The 16,426-nt window shown below is 41.4% G+C and overlaps 4 protein-coding genes across 6 annotated transcripts; 3 read left to right on the top strand and 1 right to left on the bottom strand.

Moving 5' to 3' along the window:
• Window positions 1–401: 401 nt before the first annotated feature.
• On the top strand, window positions 402–5,074 carry p2rx5 (purinergic receptor P2X, ligand-gated ion channel, 5). The gene is made up of 12 exons (XM_061298683.1): window positions 402–957; window positions 1,328–1,478; window positions 1,648–1,719; window positions 2,642–2,717; window positions 2,949–3,033; window positions 3,140–3,220; window positions 3,768–3,909; window positions 4,044–4,177; window positions 4,248–4,341; window positions 4,425–4,490; window positions 4,577–4,665; window positions 4,750–5,074. Exons 1-12 carry the CDS (start codon window positions 827–829, stop codon window positions 4,991–4,993), a joined length of 1,365 nt encoding a protein of 454 aa, XP_061154667.1. The 5' UTR covers window positions 402–826; the 3' UTR covers window positions 4,994–5,074.
• A 288-nt stretch (window positions 5,075–5,362) lies between these two features.
• Window positions 5,363–8,262, bottom strand: emc6 (ER membrane protein complex subunit 6). Of its 2 annotated transcripts, XM_061298735.1 has the most exons (3): window positions 8,217–8,262; window positions 7,687–7,782; window positions 5,363–6,058 (listed from the first exon to the last, which is right to left on the bottom strand). In XM_061298735.1, exon 3 carries the CDS (start codon window positions 6,025–6,027, stop codon window positions 5,695–5,697), a length of 333 nt encoding a protein of 110 aa, XP_061154719.1. In that variant the 5' UTR covers window positions 6,028–6,058; window positions 7,687–7,782; window positions 8,217–8,262; the 3' UTR covers window positions 5,363–5,694. The 2 variants fall into 2 exon arrangements, with proteins under 2 accessions (XP_061154719.1, XP_061154718.1); XM_061298734.1 differs by lacking the exons at window positions 7,687–7,782; window positions 8,217–8,262 and adding an exon at window positions 6,484–6,669.
• Window positions 6,728–10,159, top strand: shpk (sedoheptulokinase). Of its 2 annotated transcripts, none has more exons than XM_061298679.1 (7): window positions 6,728–7,092; window positions 7,160–7,301; window positions 7,647–7,803; window positions 7,947–8,099; window positions 8,185–8,360; window positions 8,834–9,034; window positions 9,159–10,159. In XM_061298679.1, exons 1-7 carry the CDS (start codon window positions 6,955–6,957, stop codon window positions 9,575–9,577), a joined length of 1,386 nt encoding a protein of 461 aa, XP_061154663.1. In that variant the 5' UTR covers window positions 6,728–6,954; the 3' UTR covers window positions 9,578–10,159. The 2 variants fall into 2 exon arrangements, with proteins under 2 accessions (XP_061154663.1, XP_061154664.1); XM_061298680.1 differs by having other exon boundaries at window positions 6,728–7,116.
• Window positions 10,160–10,293: 134 nt separating this feature from the next.
• Window positions 10,294–16,236, top strand: trpv1 (transient receptor potential cation channel, subfamily V, member 1). The gene is made up of 16 exons (XM_061298634.1): window positions 10,294–10,451; window positions 11,169–11,360; window positions 11,480–11,637; window positions 11,744–11,896; window positions 11,998–12,135; window positions 12,393–12,694; window positions 13,643–13,819; window positions 13,883–14,038; window positions 14,114–14,209; window positions 14,272–14,342; window positions 14,405–14,570; window positions 14,879–14,945; window positions 15,064–15,386; window positions 15,452–15,573; window positions 15,692–15,810; window positions 16,055–16,236. The coding sequence occupies exons 2-16, from the start codon at window positions 11,185–11,187 to the stop codon at window positions 16,129–16,131; spliced, it is 2,301 nt and encodes a 766-aa protein (XP_061154618.1). The 5' UTR covers window positions 10,294–10,451; window positions 11,169–11,184; the 3' UTR covers window positions 16,132–16,236.
• Window positions 16,237–16,426: the final 190 nt, after the last annotated feature.

Genomic DNA, 16,426 nt, shown 5'->3' with positions numbered 1-16,426 from the left:
TAAAAAAAGAAGTTGCGTAAAACCCTAAAACAACAGAATCTAGACTGTGACTATTGGAGTTTTTTGGGCCTTTCTCAACCACCTTATCTTTGCATTTGTGATCTGGCAAAAAACAAGGGTCCTAAAACTGCGGTCCTGACACTGTGATGCAATTACACAATTCAGTCACTAGATGTCACTGTAGAACAAAGAGTCGGAGATTACGTTTCTGTCTTTGCAATAATAAATGAAAATTCCTGAACAACCTGTTTAAATACACTCTAAGCATGTTTTTATAACATTTACAGAACGTATTTTATTTTCAACTGTCTTTTAAAACAATTCACACTTATTTAAACAAGAGTACTGTACTAAGAGAGAAAGACCAAAAACAAAGAATAAAAATATTTAACAGTATGTTTTGTATTTGCACTTTTTTCTACTTTAGAATTTTACCTTGCCCTTTGTTATCAGGTCGACATTGTAAATGAGCAATTGTCCCTTTCCATAATTAGAAATAAAGAATTTAGATGGCACTTTTCTGATTTATTCCGGAAACAGAGGGCCCTAAAATTGATTATGGGCCCACAACTTCAACTGCAATTATGCAAAAACTATTTGGGTTCAATATTCATTTTTGAAAGACCTGATAAATGAGCCCCCCCGACAAATAAAAGAAAAACACTGAAGTTCAAAAGTCATCTTAAAAGCCTGTTAGATGGTTGAATGTGATGTGTGCTCATGTTGCCTTCAGGCATGTTGGAGGAGCTTGTTGGAGTGACAGTGGTTTTGACGAGTCAACCAGCTGAGCTCCCTCACTTCCTCACTCCCTCACACGACCACCGACATGGCCGGTTGGGGCACCTTCTTCTTTTCCCTCCTCAACTACAAGACGGAAAAGTATGTCATCGCAGAGAACAGAAAGATCGGAATACTATTTCGAATCTACCAACTGGCCGTGCTGGGATACATAATCGGGTAAGGTGCAATCATGCCTTGCCGCCAATGGTGCCTTTGCACAAACTAACCTTCCACAAAGTGATTCACAAAGTTAAAAATAGTTGTGCCTGTGCAAGTCCTGTGATTTGCTCTGTTAAAGTGGCAGGGCGTGTGTGGGGGGGTTATTTTATTATAAATACTTTTTAATCCTTCAGAAGGTGTGTGATGTCACATCAGCGTATGTAAGAAAATTATGCAAAAGTGAAATTGAAGTGACAAGACAAACAGAAAATCCACGTTCTAAGAAAACTTGATTAGAATGCTCTCGATTAGAAAAAAATGTCCGACAAAGAGTGAGCAGCAAGTGAGACTTGATGACAAATCTCATGGCTGTTGCTCTATGCATTAGGTGGGTGTTTGTGATGAAGAAGGGCTACCAAGAAAGAGAGGAGGCCATCCAATCTTCCGTCATCACCAAGCTCAAAGGCGTCACACTGACCAACAGCTCAAAGAGCGGCCTTCACCTGTGGAGTGCCGAGGACTACGTCATTCCGCCAAATGTACCGTATATTAAAATCTCCCCTTGTCAAGAAGGAATATGATTTAGCTAGATGTCATTAGCAGCCGAATTTGCCTAATTGACATTTAACAGTATTGATCTTCCCCAGGGGTTCGTTTAACCTTTTCCTTCTTCATTAGAATGAATCAAACCTTAATTGTATTGTGCAGGGAGAGCAGGTTTTCTTCGTGGTTACAAATTACATTGAGACCCCCAATCAGAGGCTGGGCTTCTGTGCCGAGGTGAGTGCACACAGGCCAGTCTCCGTGTTATTTCATGGCTCATTCCAGAATCGGAGGACAATTTAGCCAGCAAGCAAGCGTTCGTTTTATAATTTCCCATTTATGTTTTTAAGAACAACTTGTAATAAACCATATTTTTTGATTCATCCAACTCAGTCTCGTCTTATCGTTGTTGTGTTTGGAGCAACCCTATTACAGATAGTCAGGAACCTGAAAATATGTATTTAAAAAACAGCTAATTTATTATTTTATAATTAAATTAGGTGGATTTTACTTCAATATTACTTAAATTCAATTACTACTGTGAGTACAATCACAGGACTGAGAATAATTGGGTTGCAAATCAATGCTAATGTTAGCATTTTTTGCTCAAGCGTACATGGAAGCTGTATTTGCTGCTAAGCTAACTGGTAAAGAAAAACTTAGATATTAATGTCTTTTAGTTGTCATGAGTTATTCTCTTTCTTTAAATTGCTTTATTTAGTAGCAGGGTTGTGTGTTTGTGGAAAAACACAACTTCAGAACATAATACTATTTTAAATATATATCATTTAATAAATGTCACGACACAAGGATGACGTAGCAATTAGCAATAAACTTATTTTATTTGCTATATTTCATCTATAATTTATATTTGATCTATATGTGTGATCAAACGTGAGGGACTAATGACATTTATTTTAGGAATGCCCGAGAGATATTTGGTATTTTACAGTAAATAATATTGAGTCAACACTCCAGTTTGTTTACATTTTCTCTCGGAAGAACCATAAATCCCACAAGTGCTTCCGTAATTTGCGCATTATTTGAAATATCATTTTGAGGGCCAGAAAATGTCTTCCAATTCTGTAATGGCCTAAATATCATCACTTCTGCATTTGGATGACCAAATATTATTTACATATCATTTACTATGTCACAGAGTATCAAGGTACCAAATGGCCAATGTCTTAGTGATGATGACTGCACTGAGGGGGAAACTGTCATAGCAGGGCATGGTGAGGAGCATTTCCTAATTTCCAAATCCTAATTATTTTGTGTTTTGACAACATGCAATACAGTGGTACCTCGACTTTGACGTTTCATTTGTTACAAGTGTCGTGTGTCTTTAAGGGGCGTGGCCCGAGTATCCCCTCCTAATTTTATTTTATATTTATAAAGTCAACGTACCACTTATTGTAATTGATTTGGTCCAATCCCTGTTGGACCAACGTTGCTCTCTCCATCAGGAATTAAAACAGGCTTGTGTATAAACAGCACCGGCACTTGCGAGATTCATGCCTGGTGTCCTGTAGAGTACAACAAGAGACCCATGTGGGTATCTCAAGACATTTTCACACCTTCTATTTTTTACCGATAACTCCCTACGAAGCTGCCATTCCTTTTAAACAACTGTTCCGTTTCCTATCTTCCCTCCCAGAGAACCATTACTGAGCGAAGCCGAGAACTTCACCGTTTACATCAAGAACTTCATCAGGTTCCCAAAGTTTGAATTTTCAAAGTAAGTGGGGATGAGTGATGGCGTGCCTCCATAGATCAGTAAGCGAGCTGAGAACTATACTATGTGGCCCGTGCATGATTTAAATAGTGCAGAGTGGTTTCTATTAATACGCCCTGTGCATTGCACTCAGTGAGACAGTGAAAGCTAGATGCCCTTGACACGAGCCTAACTGTGGACAGGTGTCACACAAGATTGCCCCCCCCCCCCCTTTCATTTCAAGTGTTGTGGACAGATGGCACTAGTCATGGCAATAACATACATCATGAACTCATTGAAATGAAGCACATCTTTCTTCGGGTTCCTGACTCGTCGTCTTTTTCGACGGGTAATCCGAAACGCCGTTAACTGGCATTGGTAAACTCAACAGTTGCTCGTAATGGGTTTTAAATTAAGGTAGGCATGCCAATGGTATGGTCATAGCCCAATGACAGATGGTAAGAGCTTTTTTAAGATGCTCAGCAGTCAGGTCCAAACGCTAATAAACGTTATAAAATATTTGCAGAATAATAATCATTTTTGGGGGGTTTTGCTGTCTTCACTTTTTTAGGTCCAACGTCCTTGATGCAGCTGATGACAGCTACTTGAAAAGATGTTCCTACGACCAAGTGGACCATCCTTACTGTCCTATATTTCGACTTGGAGATCTGATCAAACGTGCTGGACATGACTTCCAGGACATGGCTGCAAAGGTACTAAGTGCCAGAATGTAATTTTAAAAAATCTGTTCTCCTTTTTCCAATATATAACCTAATGAGATATTAATGTAAATATAGGAGAAAAAAAAACCTTTTTATCTTCTGATTATTCTTTTTTTTAATTTTAGGGTGGGTCTGTTGGTATATTAATTGAGTGGTACTGCGATTTGGATAAGGACTACTCGAAGTGTAATCCAGAATACAGCTTCACTCGTTTGGACATGAATTTGAATAACTCTGTCACATCAGGGTACAACTTCAGGTATGTCACCTCTGTTCCCCCATTTTTTTTTTTTTTTGTCACTCAACTATCTGATGTCTTTTCCTTGCAGATACGCCAGATACTTTAAGGATCAAAATGGGGAAACATTTCGCACTTTGTATAAAGTATATGGAATTCGTTTTGACATCATGATCAATGGCCAGGTTAGTAGCTGTGATTGGGGAAATTAGGATTTCAGTATTTGTCACGACGCTGAATATTTCTTGTTTTATTTTGCTTCTTGCAGGCTGGAAAATTCAACATTATTCCCACAATAATTGCCATTGGCTCAGGTGTTGCTCTTATAGGAATAGTGAGTTATCGTCTTAATATCGTTGCTAAATTTGAATTGTACTGTATGGAATGATATTGAGATCTTTTTTTTAATTCTCCTTCCAGGGAGCTTTTGTATGTGATATGATCCTGCTGTACATGATGAACACCAGCTCCTTCTATCGAAACAAGAAATTTGAGATCATCAATTTCAAGTATGATTTATGCACCTCCTATTTTGGGAAAAATGATCAATTGGTTTTCTTCACAATTCAAATCTCTGCCTCTGCATATTTCAGGAAAGAGCGCGAGTCAATCCGAGAGAAAAGGACTCGGAAAACCAGGAAACTAGCTGCAGAAAAAGAGGCTACTAACTCCATACAAAAGACAGAGGACATTGAAGCCATGGAGACTCAGAACAAGGCAATGAAAAATAAGCGGGGTCCCACCATTCCACGCAACACGGGCCAGCGGTACGCTACCACCCTCTCTCTGCAGGGTGCGGAAACAAAGCCTCATATCACATTTGCTTCAGACAATTGAAAACAACATCAAAATGATCTGCAACGATGGTCTCATCACCGTATTGACAAGGATATATTAAATTTGAATTAAGGAATATAATTTGGATTAAAATATATTATTTAAATACATTTGACATTTTTGTCAAAACAGAAAATGTTCAATTGCTAAATTAATTTTTAAAAAATGAGCACAAGTTGCTTTGATTAACCTAGATTACTTTTTTTAATCCCTGCAAATTTTGAGATGAAATTTGCTTCATCCAATTTCAATGACAAATTGTCTGCCTTGAACTGTGTGCTACCGTTAAAATGTGAGTGTACCACTATTTATTTCAAATGTCTTATTGTACAAATGAATGTATGTTGTCTCAAAGATCTGACATGTGCATATAAGTACAGAGGTATTTATTCCAATCATTAATCACATTTTGTATTGAACTTCACTACTGTACAGAAAAGTGCAACATCAAATAGTTACACCTTGTTTAGAATGTCATGTGCTACAGTCTGTTACTTCAATCCAAAACCTAATCCTAGGCAGGCTCATAAATAAGGAGAGGCCTGGAGTCAATTAAAGGCATTGTTGAGTGTGTGGAGAGAAAAAAAAATAGTCGTGTCAGCAGGTCATAATGGAATAACATTAAAATCTATTTCTGGCTCATCTACAGCTCAAACAAAATGCAATTAGTTTGAGAAGGGGGGGGGGGGGGGGGGGTCATTTTAGTACACATGCACCATTCCATAGAGGAAAGTCCAGAAGAGGACGTAGGTGAAAAGCCCTCCAACCAAGCCCCCAGTGAAGAGCAGCCGCCTGGATTTAAAACACTTGTTCCATCGTCGTCCGGCCTTGAGAATGAGCAGCAAAGATAGGAGGAAGGAGGACAAAAAGTAAAAAATGAAGCCATACAGTCCCGTCAGGCCCATGATACCGGCGGTGGCCCCGGACAGCGCCGACACGGAGGTACGACAGTAGTCCAGCACGGCGGCATTGCCCCTCACTGCCAGTTCGCTGATGAACTGCGGCCCCTCTCGTTTGGCTACGATGGCTGCCATTTTTGCTCTGGTCGCAGGTCACGGGAAAAGTCTGCAGAGAATGCACAAGTTACAATTTACAACCGGATGCTGATGAGTTCTATTGTCAACACAACTTTGAATTAATTATGTACAATCACGTGCATTAATGTTTAGAAGGAAGAAAAAACACAAGCACTGACTTGCCAGGTGATATTAACAGAAAAAGAAAAAAAAACAGATAATTTATTTACACTGTTTTTTACATCGCACAGCATGAAGGGCATTTGAAGGGGTAAATCTGCATCTACATCGGGCGACGCTAGCCTTACAGAAAACATCGTAATAGACCCAAAAATGTTTTTTTTAACAGTAAAATAGGCGGCACCAGCGCTGTGCAAGGTTTCCCTAGTCTATTTCAACGTACAACCTAGCATCGCTAGCACCATCGTGCTAACACTGTGTTCATGCTAATGCTAAGAGACGTGTGGTTCTTACCGGAAGGATGACGAAGGGCTTCTCGACTCCTCACAACGCACTTACAAATGCATCATATGCAAAATATTAATTCGTCGACTTGAACACGGAGCTGCTGCAAGGAAAAGCCACGTTCATTTTTATCAACCGCGACTTGGAGTGCTAACCAGTCAGTCCTCGTCCATGCTAGTCGCAATGGATTATGGGAACGGGAAAGCGTACAGTCATCAGAAATTATGTTAATGATGCGTTCGATGTCGGGTAAAACGTCGGATTTTAGTGCACCGGATAAGTGTGATATCGTCGAAAAACACATTAAAACGTACGCTTCCTTAAATAATATAATATATGAACTAATGTAATGCTCTGCTGAATGACTTCCAGGTGGGTGCAGCAATGCATTTGTGTAGTTACTAGTTAGTTATCAAGACAAACACCAAAGAAGAAGAGCGAGTTCAGCCGGAGCTGCATCAGGTTCGGTTCGCAGCTGGTATGCCTCCGTACATTCTCGGTTTAGATGTGGGCACGACATCGATTAAAGCGGTTTTATTAGAAAGTGAATCAAGAAGCGTTGCTGCAAGCCAGAGTTTGCCAACCGCTTCTGACCTAGCCGATTCGAATGGGATCAAGGTAAGTGCTCGACAAACATCTGCCGTAAACATCTGCTTGTTATCGGGTTCGTGTTATCGATATCCAGGCTAAGGAGCAGGATACTGGCCGGATTCTGGAAACTCTTAACCAGTGCGTCGGGCTGCTACCAGCGGACAAACTGCAACATGTGTGCAGCATCGGGGTATCTGGACAGATGCACGGGGTTTTGTTTTGGAATGCTGAGAGTGGTAAACATTTTTATTTCGGCACTATTCGAGTTTTTATAAATGCATCAAAAGTTTCAAAATATGGTTGCGTTACAATGCGCGTTGCGCAAGAATGCGCGCTCACTTACCATCTCATTGTTTTGCATTGGCCTCTAAATTATTCTCAAATGTTATTATCACTATAAAGCATGAAAAGTATAAGTGGAAAAGATCAGATCATGTCTTGTACCTGTTTGTACTTTGACATGGACAACAGTTAAAGATTAATCTGATCACATGGCTTTGGAGAACTAGTTTCACCCATAACTTTTTAATTTGCCAAAAATCTCCAGGCAAAAAAAATGTTAAATGGGCATCATACTGTAGGTTGCGATTGGTCCAGAGGCAACTTCAGTCAGCTGATTACCTGGCAAGATGGCCGCTGCAGCAATAGCTTCCTGTCCTCCCTTCCAAAACCGGATTCGCACCTCGCCGTTGCCACAGGATTCGGCTGTGCCACCATCTTTTGGTATATGAAACACAGGTGAGCAAAACACACATAGTCAGGACATCAATTTTGGGACATGGATCTAATTCTCATCAATTAAACAGCGCCACGATGGATTTGAGATGAAAGTGCAGCAATTTTTTTTTTTATCTTATTCTAAGAGCGTGATTCTTCTCTAGGCCCGAGTTCCTTAAGGACTTCACGGTGGCAGGCACCATCCAAGACTATATTGTATCCAAATTGTGTGGGTTAGACCGATGTCTCATGACACCCCAGAATGCAGCCAGCTGGGGTTTCTACAACACATCCTCCAAGCAGTGGAATCTGGACATGTATGTAACACTTGTTGAGTTACGTGCTAACTTTTATACTAAATGCATGTTGCACATAACCCGTGTGTGTGTGTGCATGTTCTAGTCTCAATGGCGTCGGCTTCCCTTTGCACCTACTTCCCCAGTGTGTCCCCTCCGGTGAGCCGGCGGGTCACACTCGTTCCGACTGGCACGGCATCCCGGCGGGCACGCCAGTAGGGGCCGCTCTGGGAGACTTCCAGTGCGCCGTCTACTCCTGCCTGAGTGCGCAGACAGATGCGGGTGAAAACAGGAAGTCTTTTTCAGCTGTATCGCAGTTGTCCACTACCGTATTTTCCGCACTATAAGGTGCACCTGAAAACCTCCAATTTTCTCGAAAGCCAACAGTGCGCCTTATAATCAGGTGCGCCTTATATATGGACCAATATTGAGCCACTACAGCAGGCGTGTCCAAAGTCCGGCCCGCGGGCCAAATGTATATATCTGATATATGGACAAAGTTTTAAAATGGGCCATTCATTGAAGGTGCGCCTTGTAATCCAGTGCGCCTTATAGTGCGGAAAATACGGTAAAAAAAAAATTGTAAAGTTTTCTAATGAAACTCTTAACAAAACTGGAACGGAAACCAGAGCACATCTATACACGCTGATTTGACTGACACTGCGTATGCTAACAATATTAAACTTGCTCCTTGCATGTTAAGTCATCATTTATTTTAACCTCAACTCACACAACTGCACCTTTTGTCATTCTAGTTCTTAACATAAGCACCTCAGCCCAGTTGACCTTCGCCATGCCGGCTGACTTCAAACCTCCTGACTGTCCTCAGCCTGAATCGTCCATTGCTTTCTTCCCCTACTTTGACTCTTCATACTTGGCAGTGGCGGCGGCGCTCAACGGAGGGAATGTCCTGGCCACGTTTGTGGATATGCTCACCGGATGGATGAAAGAACTCGGTGTGTACTTTTTTTTGGATCATATCAAAGCATGCACATCCCGACTTTGTTTTGGTCTTTTCGCAGACTCACACGGCTCGGTTCAGTTTAAAAAGCGGCCATTCCCAATTCCTCTACGTTGCAGGTGTGGAGCTGAGCGAACAATCCCTATATGAGAAGATGATCAGTTGTGCTCTGAACCAGGAAAGCAGCGACCTGGCAGTGCGTCCAACAGTCCTAGGAGAGAGACACGCCCCTTTTACTCTGGGTCACGTGACCAACATTTCCATAAGTAATCTCTCTCTGGGTCACGTGACCAGAGCTCTCTGCCATGGGATCCTGGAGAATCTGGCCTCCATGATGACCCCTGAGCGGCTACAGCAGGCGGGGGTCAACAGGATAGTTGGTAGCGGGAGCGCCCTGGCGCGTAATCAGGTGCTGAGACAGGAAGTGGAAAAAGTCTTTGCCCAGCCCGTGATATATGGACGGGATGCGGACTCTGCCGTTGGCGTCGCTTTGGTCCTCTGTGACCGACTCAGATCTACCAATGCGGCATGGCACTGACAATTTTGAGGAGCTTCTTGAAGATGACAAAGGAGCAGTTCAACGAATGGAAATGCCCGCCTCACATATATTATGCTTTATTCAAGTGAATAAATGCTCCACTTTATGCTTCATGTGGAGCCTGATTAAAAAAAAAAAAAAAGTCAATACTTTTACTCAAAATGATGTTCAGACTGTCTTGGAAAAAAAAGTTACAGGAAGTAGCCTGTTGCCACACTAAGTTGAGCCTACTTTGCATGGCAGAAAATATCACTCAGTGATCACGGGACCTGTGATCACACAACACGCATGTTGAAGTGAAACTAAACAGGATGGGCAAAAAAAAATTGCTTATAAATGTTACGTCTATCAAAAAAAACAAAAAAACTGATTCGCTTTATATTATATATTATATATTTTTTCCTTTGTCTTTTAGCTTTGTTTTGCTTTGATGGCTTTTATCTTGAGCACTTTCTGGCTTTCTTTGTGGCGCCGTTGTGTGGCAGCCTGTGTCTTTTGTATACCCACTCTGTGGTATGAATACTGCTGGGGCCTGAATTTCCCCACCCCTGGGGATCAATAAATATTCAATCAATCAATCAACAGAGAGCTGGTTTTTTTTTTTCATACATGATGCATGTGTGTGGGCTTGTGCACAGCCAGTCAATACATCCTCATCTCATTTCATGCACTTACAGCTCCACGCTAATGTGCTCTGATATTCTCCAGGGCGGGTCACTCCACCCCCCACCCCCTCCCCTCCTCATGTTCATCTTGCCTGTGTTACATTAAGCAAGCATCTCAGGACACGAATTCTCGACAGTCCGCTGCAAACCTAACGGCGATCCCATTGTTTTGTGAGGAAACCACAATCTGGAATCGGAATCTCTTTGTGGTGAGTCCATTGATATAATTATTTCAACATTATGAATGTTTCCTGAAATCTCAAAGAAAATTGTGACATCACAGGAAAGCACTTTGGTGTTGTTTTCTAGACATTTTGTAATGGATGGATGGATTAAATGCCGTCTATTCCACAATTAGAGTTTTAAAAGCTTGCTGCATTTAAATCATCCGCCGCTATCATGTTCTTTTAATGGATCTCTCAGTTTCCATGCTGACTCATTTATTTCCCCCATTTTAAAAGAGGAACAAAAATATTACTTTGCATTAGCATGTTTAGGGGTGAATAAAAAATCTTTTTAAATCAGTGCTGTGTCTTCAGCCCAAGAGGCAGTCATGGAGATTTTTATTTTTTTCAATATATAAACAAAGTCTTTGTTAGTCAGTGGCAGACAAACATCACATGTCTGCTGCAGAGGTGATTCTCTGTCGTCATGGTAACTTCCGCTTTTCCCACATTCCACAAATGCAATTTGACTTTTCAGATTGTGTTTTCATTGTATTTCTTTTTGTGTTATTTTATTTTTTATTTTCATTTAACAGTAAGTATGCAAAGGAAAATGTATAAACAAGATAGGCAACACAAAACAAATCTAAAGGCAACAAGCATGAAAGAAAATGGATAGTTGGCTGTAAGAGTGTCTCCATTAACGTATGGAAGGTGTCCTGTTACAGTCATATCACGATTCCATATACTCATCATTTGTAGACTTCTGGACGCGGAGATGAAGAAGTCAGAGAAAGACACTTTCTCTCTAGAAACTGACGACAGGACGGAGGACGAGAGATGTCGACACAAAGCACCAAAAGAAAAGGCGCCCAAAGCCCCCATGGACACCGACTACCAGGAGGAAATGGAGGACACCAAACCTCAAATACGATTCAACCTCAATTTTGACAAGTGAGACTCTCCATGTTCATCTAAAATCTTCACTTCTATTTTTGAGTGGTACTAATCCCCATGTTGGAGTAGAATTCTCACAAAAAAATACAAAATAAACTCTTGCCTTGTGTTTCCAGAGGCATCCGAGGTGTCGATCAGGACAACACCAAGAGAGACAGTCGGACGTTTGACATCAACAGGCTGTTTGAAGCGGCGGCCAGCGGTAATGTCACCAGATTGGAAGGACTGCATCAGTACCTGCATCAAAACATGAAGAAACTCTCTGACTCTCTGTGTGAGTGTGATGAGTCCCCCACATACCCTTTTTTTTTTCTAACAGGTTTCATTCAACTGCTTCATACCGATGATACTAAACTTCCAAAATTAACTCGCGCTTGCAGATAAGTCGAATGGTAAAACTGCCCTGATGAAGGCCCTTCTGCACCTCCAGGACGGCAAGAACCCCACTGTTGAGTTACTATTGGACATCTCAGAAAGGATTGGCGACATTAAAGAATTGGTTAATGCACAAAAAACAGACGATGACTATCAAGGTAAATGGAAATTTTGCATCAATATTCGATATCCAGGGGTCAAGATGAACCGGACTCTATCCCAGGCTACGTTGTTTATTCGTCTGTATATGAATAAACAGGGCAGACGGCGCTACACATCGCAATTGAGCGGAGGAGTCTGAGCTACGTCAAACTTTTGCTCAGTAAAGGAGCCGACGTCCACGCCAAAGCCTCTGGGAAATTCTTCCGGCCACATAAAGACCCCTACTTCTACTTTGGTGAGTGCGAGGAGCGCCCTCTTGTGGACGTTCACAAACATGTCACATACTGGGTCCTCCACTATTTGAAAATCGGGCCCAGGGTTCAAAGTAAACATGGTGAAGCTTCATTTAGTTGTTATGCTGCACCTAAATGGAACAAAACTACAAATAGAAGTGAAGCCATCCCTGACTTTTCAAATCCAGATTGCTTTTTTCCACTTATATTTGATTAAGGTATTCTAATATTTTTCTTATACAATCTTCTTTATCCCCAGGTGAGCTTCCTCTCTCCCTGGCAGCATGCACAAACCAGCCTGACATGGTCGAGTTCCTCTTGGACAACGAGTATCAGCAGGCCAACCCAAACGAGCCCGACTCTCATGGCAACACGGTGCTGCACGCCCTGGTGGTGGTGGCCGACAACACGAAGGAGAACACTAATTTATTCATCGCTAGCATGTACGATCGCATCCTGACCACCACGGCTCGGCTGAAGCCCAAACTCAACTTGGAGGTGACTGAAAACAATAACGGCCTGACGCCCCTCAAACTGGCTGCCAAGACTGGAAAAAGTGGGGTAAGGCACAATAACAAGTATAGTTTTCAGTAGCTACATAAGGCAACTAAATATTTGCAACATATGATTTGATGCGGTGCAACTCTACAACGATGTAAAATACAAACACTATAATAAACATTTTGGTCAATTATTATACTTAAGCCCAAGGCGACCAAAAAATTACAGACAGCACTTTTTAATGTGCGGTAATTATAATTCAAAAGTATAAAAATACTGTAAATCAAACCTCATTTTTTAAAATAAAAATTAATCAAATGTAATGATAATAATGATAATTGTCAATAATAATAAAAACAAACTTATACTAACCAATTTCGTCAAGCGCGTCGTCACTAATTTCGAAAGTTCCGGAAATTCAACGAGCCCGCACGTGTTAATTCTGATGCATTTCATTGGCTACGAGATCGATAATTAGTCAAGAAAATCAAAACAAACAAAAACAAAATCCGCTTTTCCGGTTTTAACGGTAGAAAGACGCAACAGCGCTGCTGGCTGTAGCGGTTGAAATGCGGTAATGCGCTTCCGGCTTAAATGGATGAAATATTTTTTAATTAAAATATCAAAAAACGATCAATTATTTTCAAATAATAATATCAACATAGACGTTTATTGTAAAATATAATAAATACAAAATATTGTATTTTACTGGATCACCAAAAATACATATATACATACATAAATATATATAATATATTATTTTATTTTATTTTACTGGCAGCTGTGATCCAGAAAAATACTATACTAATTTAAAGAATAATACTAATGTTTCCAGTATTATACTGGAAATTATAAGCGCAGCAACATAATGTAGAAAATTACATTATTTTAGAGATTTACTGTAAAAAAAAAAAGAATCACAGTGACCTAACAGTTAGCACATTTGTAGATGAAATATTTTGCATGACTAGATGAGCCTTTACAAACATGTCATATTCCTTTTGGCAGCTTCTCGCACACATCCTGAAGCGCGAGTTCCAGGAGTGCCACACCAAGCATTTGTCTCGTAAATTCACCGAGTGGGTTTACGGGCCAGTCCAGTGTTCTTTATACGACTTGGCCTCAGTGGACTCTGCGGACAACAAGTCTGTCCTGGAAATAGTGGTCTATGGAAGTGACATCCCTGTGAGTCCTAAAGTGCATTCTTGTAGTCTGGACTGCTTTTAAATGTTCCGTGTCTGCTCCCAGAACCGCCATGAAATGCTCCAGACAGAACCTCTGCACCAAATGCTGGAGGACAAGTGGAAGAGGTTTGCAGGCTTAATGTTTGGTCTCAACTTCCTGGTCTACTTTGGGTACCTGTTTATCTTCACTGCGGTGGCCTACAATAAAAAGGATGGAAAGGTATCTGTCGAAAACTGTGCTGTCTCATCTTGAAGCCCAAACTCCATAATTGTTCAAATTATTTTTTCTATCCAGACACCGTTCCCTCTGGAGCACAACACTTCCGGTTACCTGTATCTTTGCGGGCAGCTACTAATAACAGTGGCAAACCTCTATTTCTTTGCCATGGGGGTACGTATCTAATGTCTTTCGCCTTCTCAGCAACTTCATAACAATCAAAAAATTATATGCAGTTATTGGATCTGAAGAAGAAACGACCAAAGCTGCAGACCTTGCTGATTGATGGATATTATGATATTCTTTTGTAAGTAGCACTTATCTAATGCAGCCACTTACAGGGCGGAAATATGATGGACATTTTTTCAGCTTTGTGCAGGCAATCCTTTTCATGGTCGCAGCCGCTCTCTATGTCTTTGGGAGACAAGAGTACTTGGGCTTCCTGGTGCTGTGTCTTGCGCTCAGCTGGGTCGACCTGCTCTACTTTGCCAGGGGCAGCAAACACATGGGCATTTACAGCGTCATGATACAGAAGGTACGTATATCAGGACTGCGAGTACCGTATTTTCTGCACTATAAGGCGCACCTAAAAACCTCCAATTTTCTCAACAGCCGACAGTGCGCCTTATAATCAGGTGCGCCTTGTATATGGACTAATATTGAGCCACTACAGCAAGCGTGTCCAAAGTCCGGCCCGCGGACCAAATGTATATATCTTATAGATGGACAAAGTTTTAAAATGGACCATTCATTGAAGGGGCGCCTTATAATCTGGTGCGCCTTATAATGCGGAAAATACGGTAGCCTTCAGCAACCATTTTGGAACCTTTTCGTCCTTTGCAGATGATACTCAGCGATATCCTGCGCTTCCTGTTTGTCTATGCTGTCTTCCTGTTTGGATTCTCAGCAGGTAGGACTACTAGTTTTCTCCCCACTTGGGTCGAGTAGCCTACTGTATTTTAATAATGGTCATATTTGGAAAGATTTCTCTTCATATGGAATCGTTGACATTTTATCTTCTGTCACAGCTGTGGTCACACTGCTCATTGAGCCTCCTGCGCGGAACACCACCGGAAAGGGCCGCCTCTTCGGACCGACCTACCCCGAGTCCGAGTGCATGAAGCCCACCTTCCGAAATATCTCCTACACTACGCTGCAGCTCTTCAAGTTTACCATCGGCATGGGTGACATGGAGTTCACCGAGCAGTACCAGTACAAGGAGGTCTTCTACGTTCTGCTCATTTTCTACATCATTCTCACTTACATCCTGCTGTTGAATATGCTCATCGCCCTGATGAACCGCACTGTGGAGAAGATCACCATGGAGAGCACGAGCATCTGGAAGCTACAGGTCAGCTACCCTGGCTGGTTAGGTTCAGCAGCTTTGGTTTGACGTGTTTTGTTTCCATATGTCAGAGGGCTATCACCATCCTGGACGTAGAGAGAAAGTTGCCATTATTTGTGAGGAAGAGGCTTCGCTGTGGGGTGGACAAAGATTTGGGCACACCTCCTGAACAAGATCAGCGTCGATGTTTTAGGTTTGTGATTAACCTTGAATGACAAAGTGAAGTCATGGAAGGTTTGGAAAACGATGAGCTTGAAACGTGTGTAAAAATCTGACCTCTAATTGAAGCATGTTTTCTCTTGTCATGTTAGAGTGGAGGAAGTCAACTGGAACGAATGGAACGTCCGCCTGGGCATAATCCACGAGGAGCCCGGCAACTGTAATCGAAGGGGACGACTGACGTCGGACGGCCAGCCGATTCAGTCAAACGGTGGTTCACGAAAAAAGAAATGTGTAGATCAATGATTACTGACCAATGTAATGTGGCAAAATGATGAAGAAATTATTGTATCATTTTTTTAATTTTTTCAATCTGTGTATCCAGTCCATCTATTAGTAAACTAGTTTACCATGAGATTTGTTTTGGTGGTCAATTATGTGCCATCGTTAAAATAAACTAATTGGTAAACACTGGCATAGGCAATAGTTTCAACTATTTCCTTTTTGTTCCACAGGGGGGCGCTGGAGAAACATATTTGCCATGAGCAGAAAAGGACCACAGTCCACGGAGATGTGCAACATTTCACCGTGAACACATAGAAAATGCAACTTTTTAAAAAGGAAAATTACGTAAAATATCAATAATTAGTGCTTTAGTCTGTATGTAACGATACAATAAAATAATTAGTGGCACAAATCTTGGTTTGAGTAGCATTATTATTAGTAATCATCACAAAGGTCGTGATTCCAGATTTGATGCAACCTCCATTTCATCACAGCCAAGTAAGTGTAATCTAGCACGTGCTCGCTTCTTCCCCTCGCTATTTGAAGGCGTCAGGCCTCCATTAATGGTGTGAGATTGCTGCAACAGTTACAATTAACGATGT

The sequence above is a fragment of the Syngnathus typhle genome, linkage group LG15 (assembly GCF_033458585.1).
Source record: "Syngnathus typhle isolate RoL2023-S1 ecotype Sweden linkage group LG15, RoL_Styp_1.0, whole genome shotgun sequence".
Taxonomy (NCBI): domain Eukaryota; kingdom Metazoa; phylum Chordata; class Actinopteri; order Syngnathiformes; family Syngnathidae; genus Syngnathus; species Syngnathus typhle.
Note: the sequence above shows the minus strand (reverse complement) of the source record. Positions and strands in the feature narration are given on the sequence as shown.

What these genes read in the sequence shown, in the direction of transcription:
- p2rx5 (XM_061298683.1), top strand. Translation starts at nt 827, where the DNA reads ATGGCCGGTTGGGGCACCTTCTTCTTTTCCCTCCTCAACTACAAGACG. An exon ending in AACTGTCATAGCAGGGCATG is followed by an intron (nt 2,718 to 2,948) that starts GTGAGGAGCATT and finishes TCTCTCCATCAG; the next exon opens with GAATTAAAACAGGCTTGTGT. An exon ending in TTTGAGATCATCAATTTCAA is followed by an intron (nt 4,666 to 4,749) that starts GTATGATTTATG and finishes TGCATATTTCAG; the next exon opens with GAAAGAGCGCGAGTCAATCC.
- emc6 (XM_061298735.1), bottom strand. Translation starts at nt 6,027, where the DNA reads ATGGCAGCCATCGTAGCCAAACGAGAGGGGCCGCAGTTCATCAGCGAA.
- shpk (XM_061298680.1), top strand. Translation starts at nt 6,955, where the DNA reads ATGCCTCCGTACATTCTCGGTTTAGATGTGGGCACGACATCGATTAAA. An exon ending in GTTTTGGAATGCTGAGAGTG is followed by an intron (nt 7,302 to 7,646) that starts GTAAACATTTTT and finishes ATCATACTGTAG; the next exon opens with GTTGCGATTGGTCCAGAGGC. An exon ending in AAGCAGTGGAATCTGGACAT is followed by an intron (nt 8,100 to 8,184) that starts GTATGTAACACT and finishes TGCATGTTCTAG; the next exon opens with TCTCAATGGCGTCGGCTTCC.
- trpv1 (XM_061298634.1), top strand. Translation starts at nt 11,185, where the DNA reads ATGAAGAAGTCAGAGAAAGACACTTTCTCTCTAGAAACTGACGACAGG. An exon ending in TTCAACCTCAATTTTGACAA is followed by an intron (nt 11,361 to 11,479) that starts GTGAGACTCTCC and finishes TTGTGTTTCCAG; the next exon opens with AGGCATCCGAGGTGTCGATC. An exon ending in AGACCCCTACTTCTACTTTG is followed by an intron (nt 12,136 to 12,392) that starts GTGAGTGCGAGG and finishes CTTTATCCCCAG; the next exon opens with GTGAGCTTCCTCTCTCCCTG.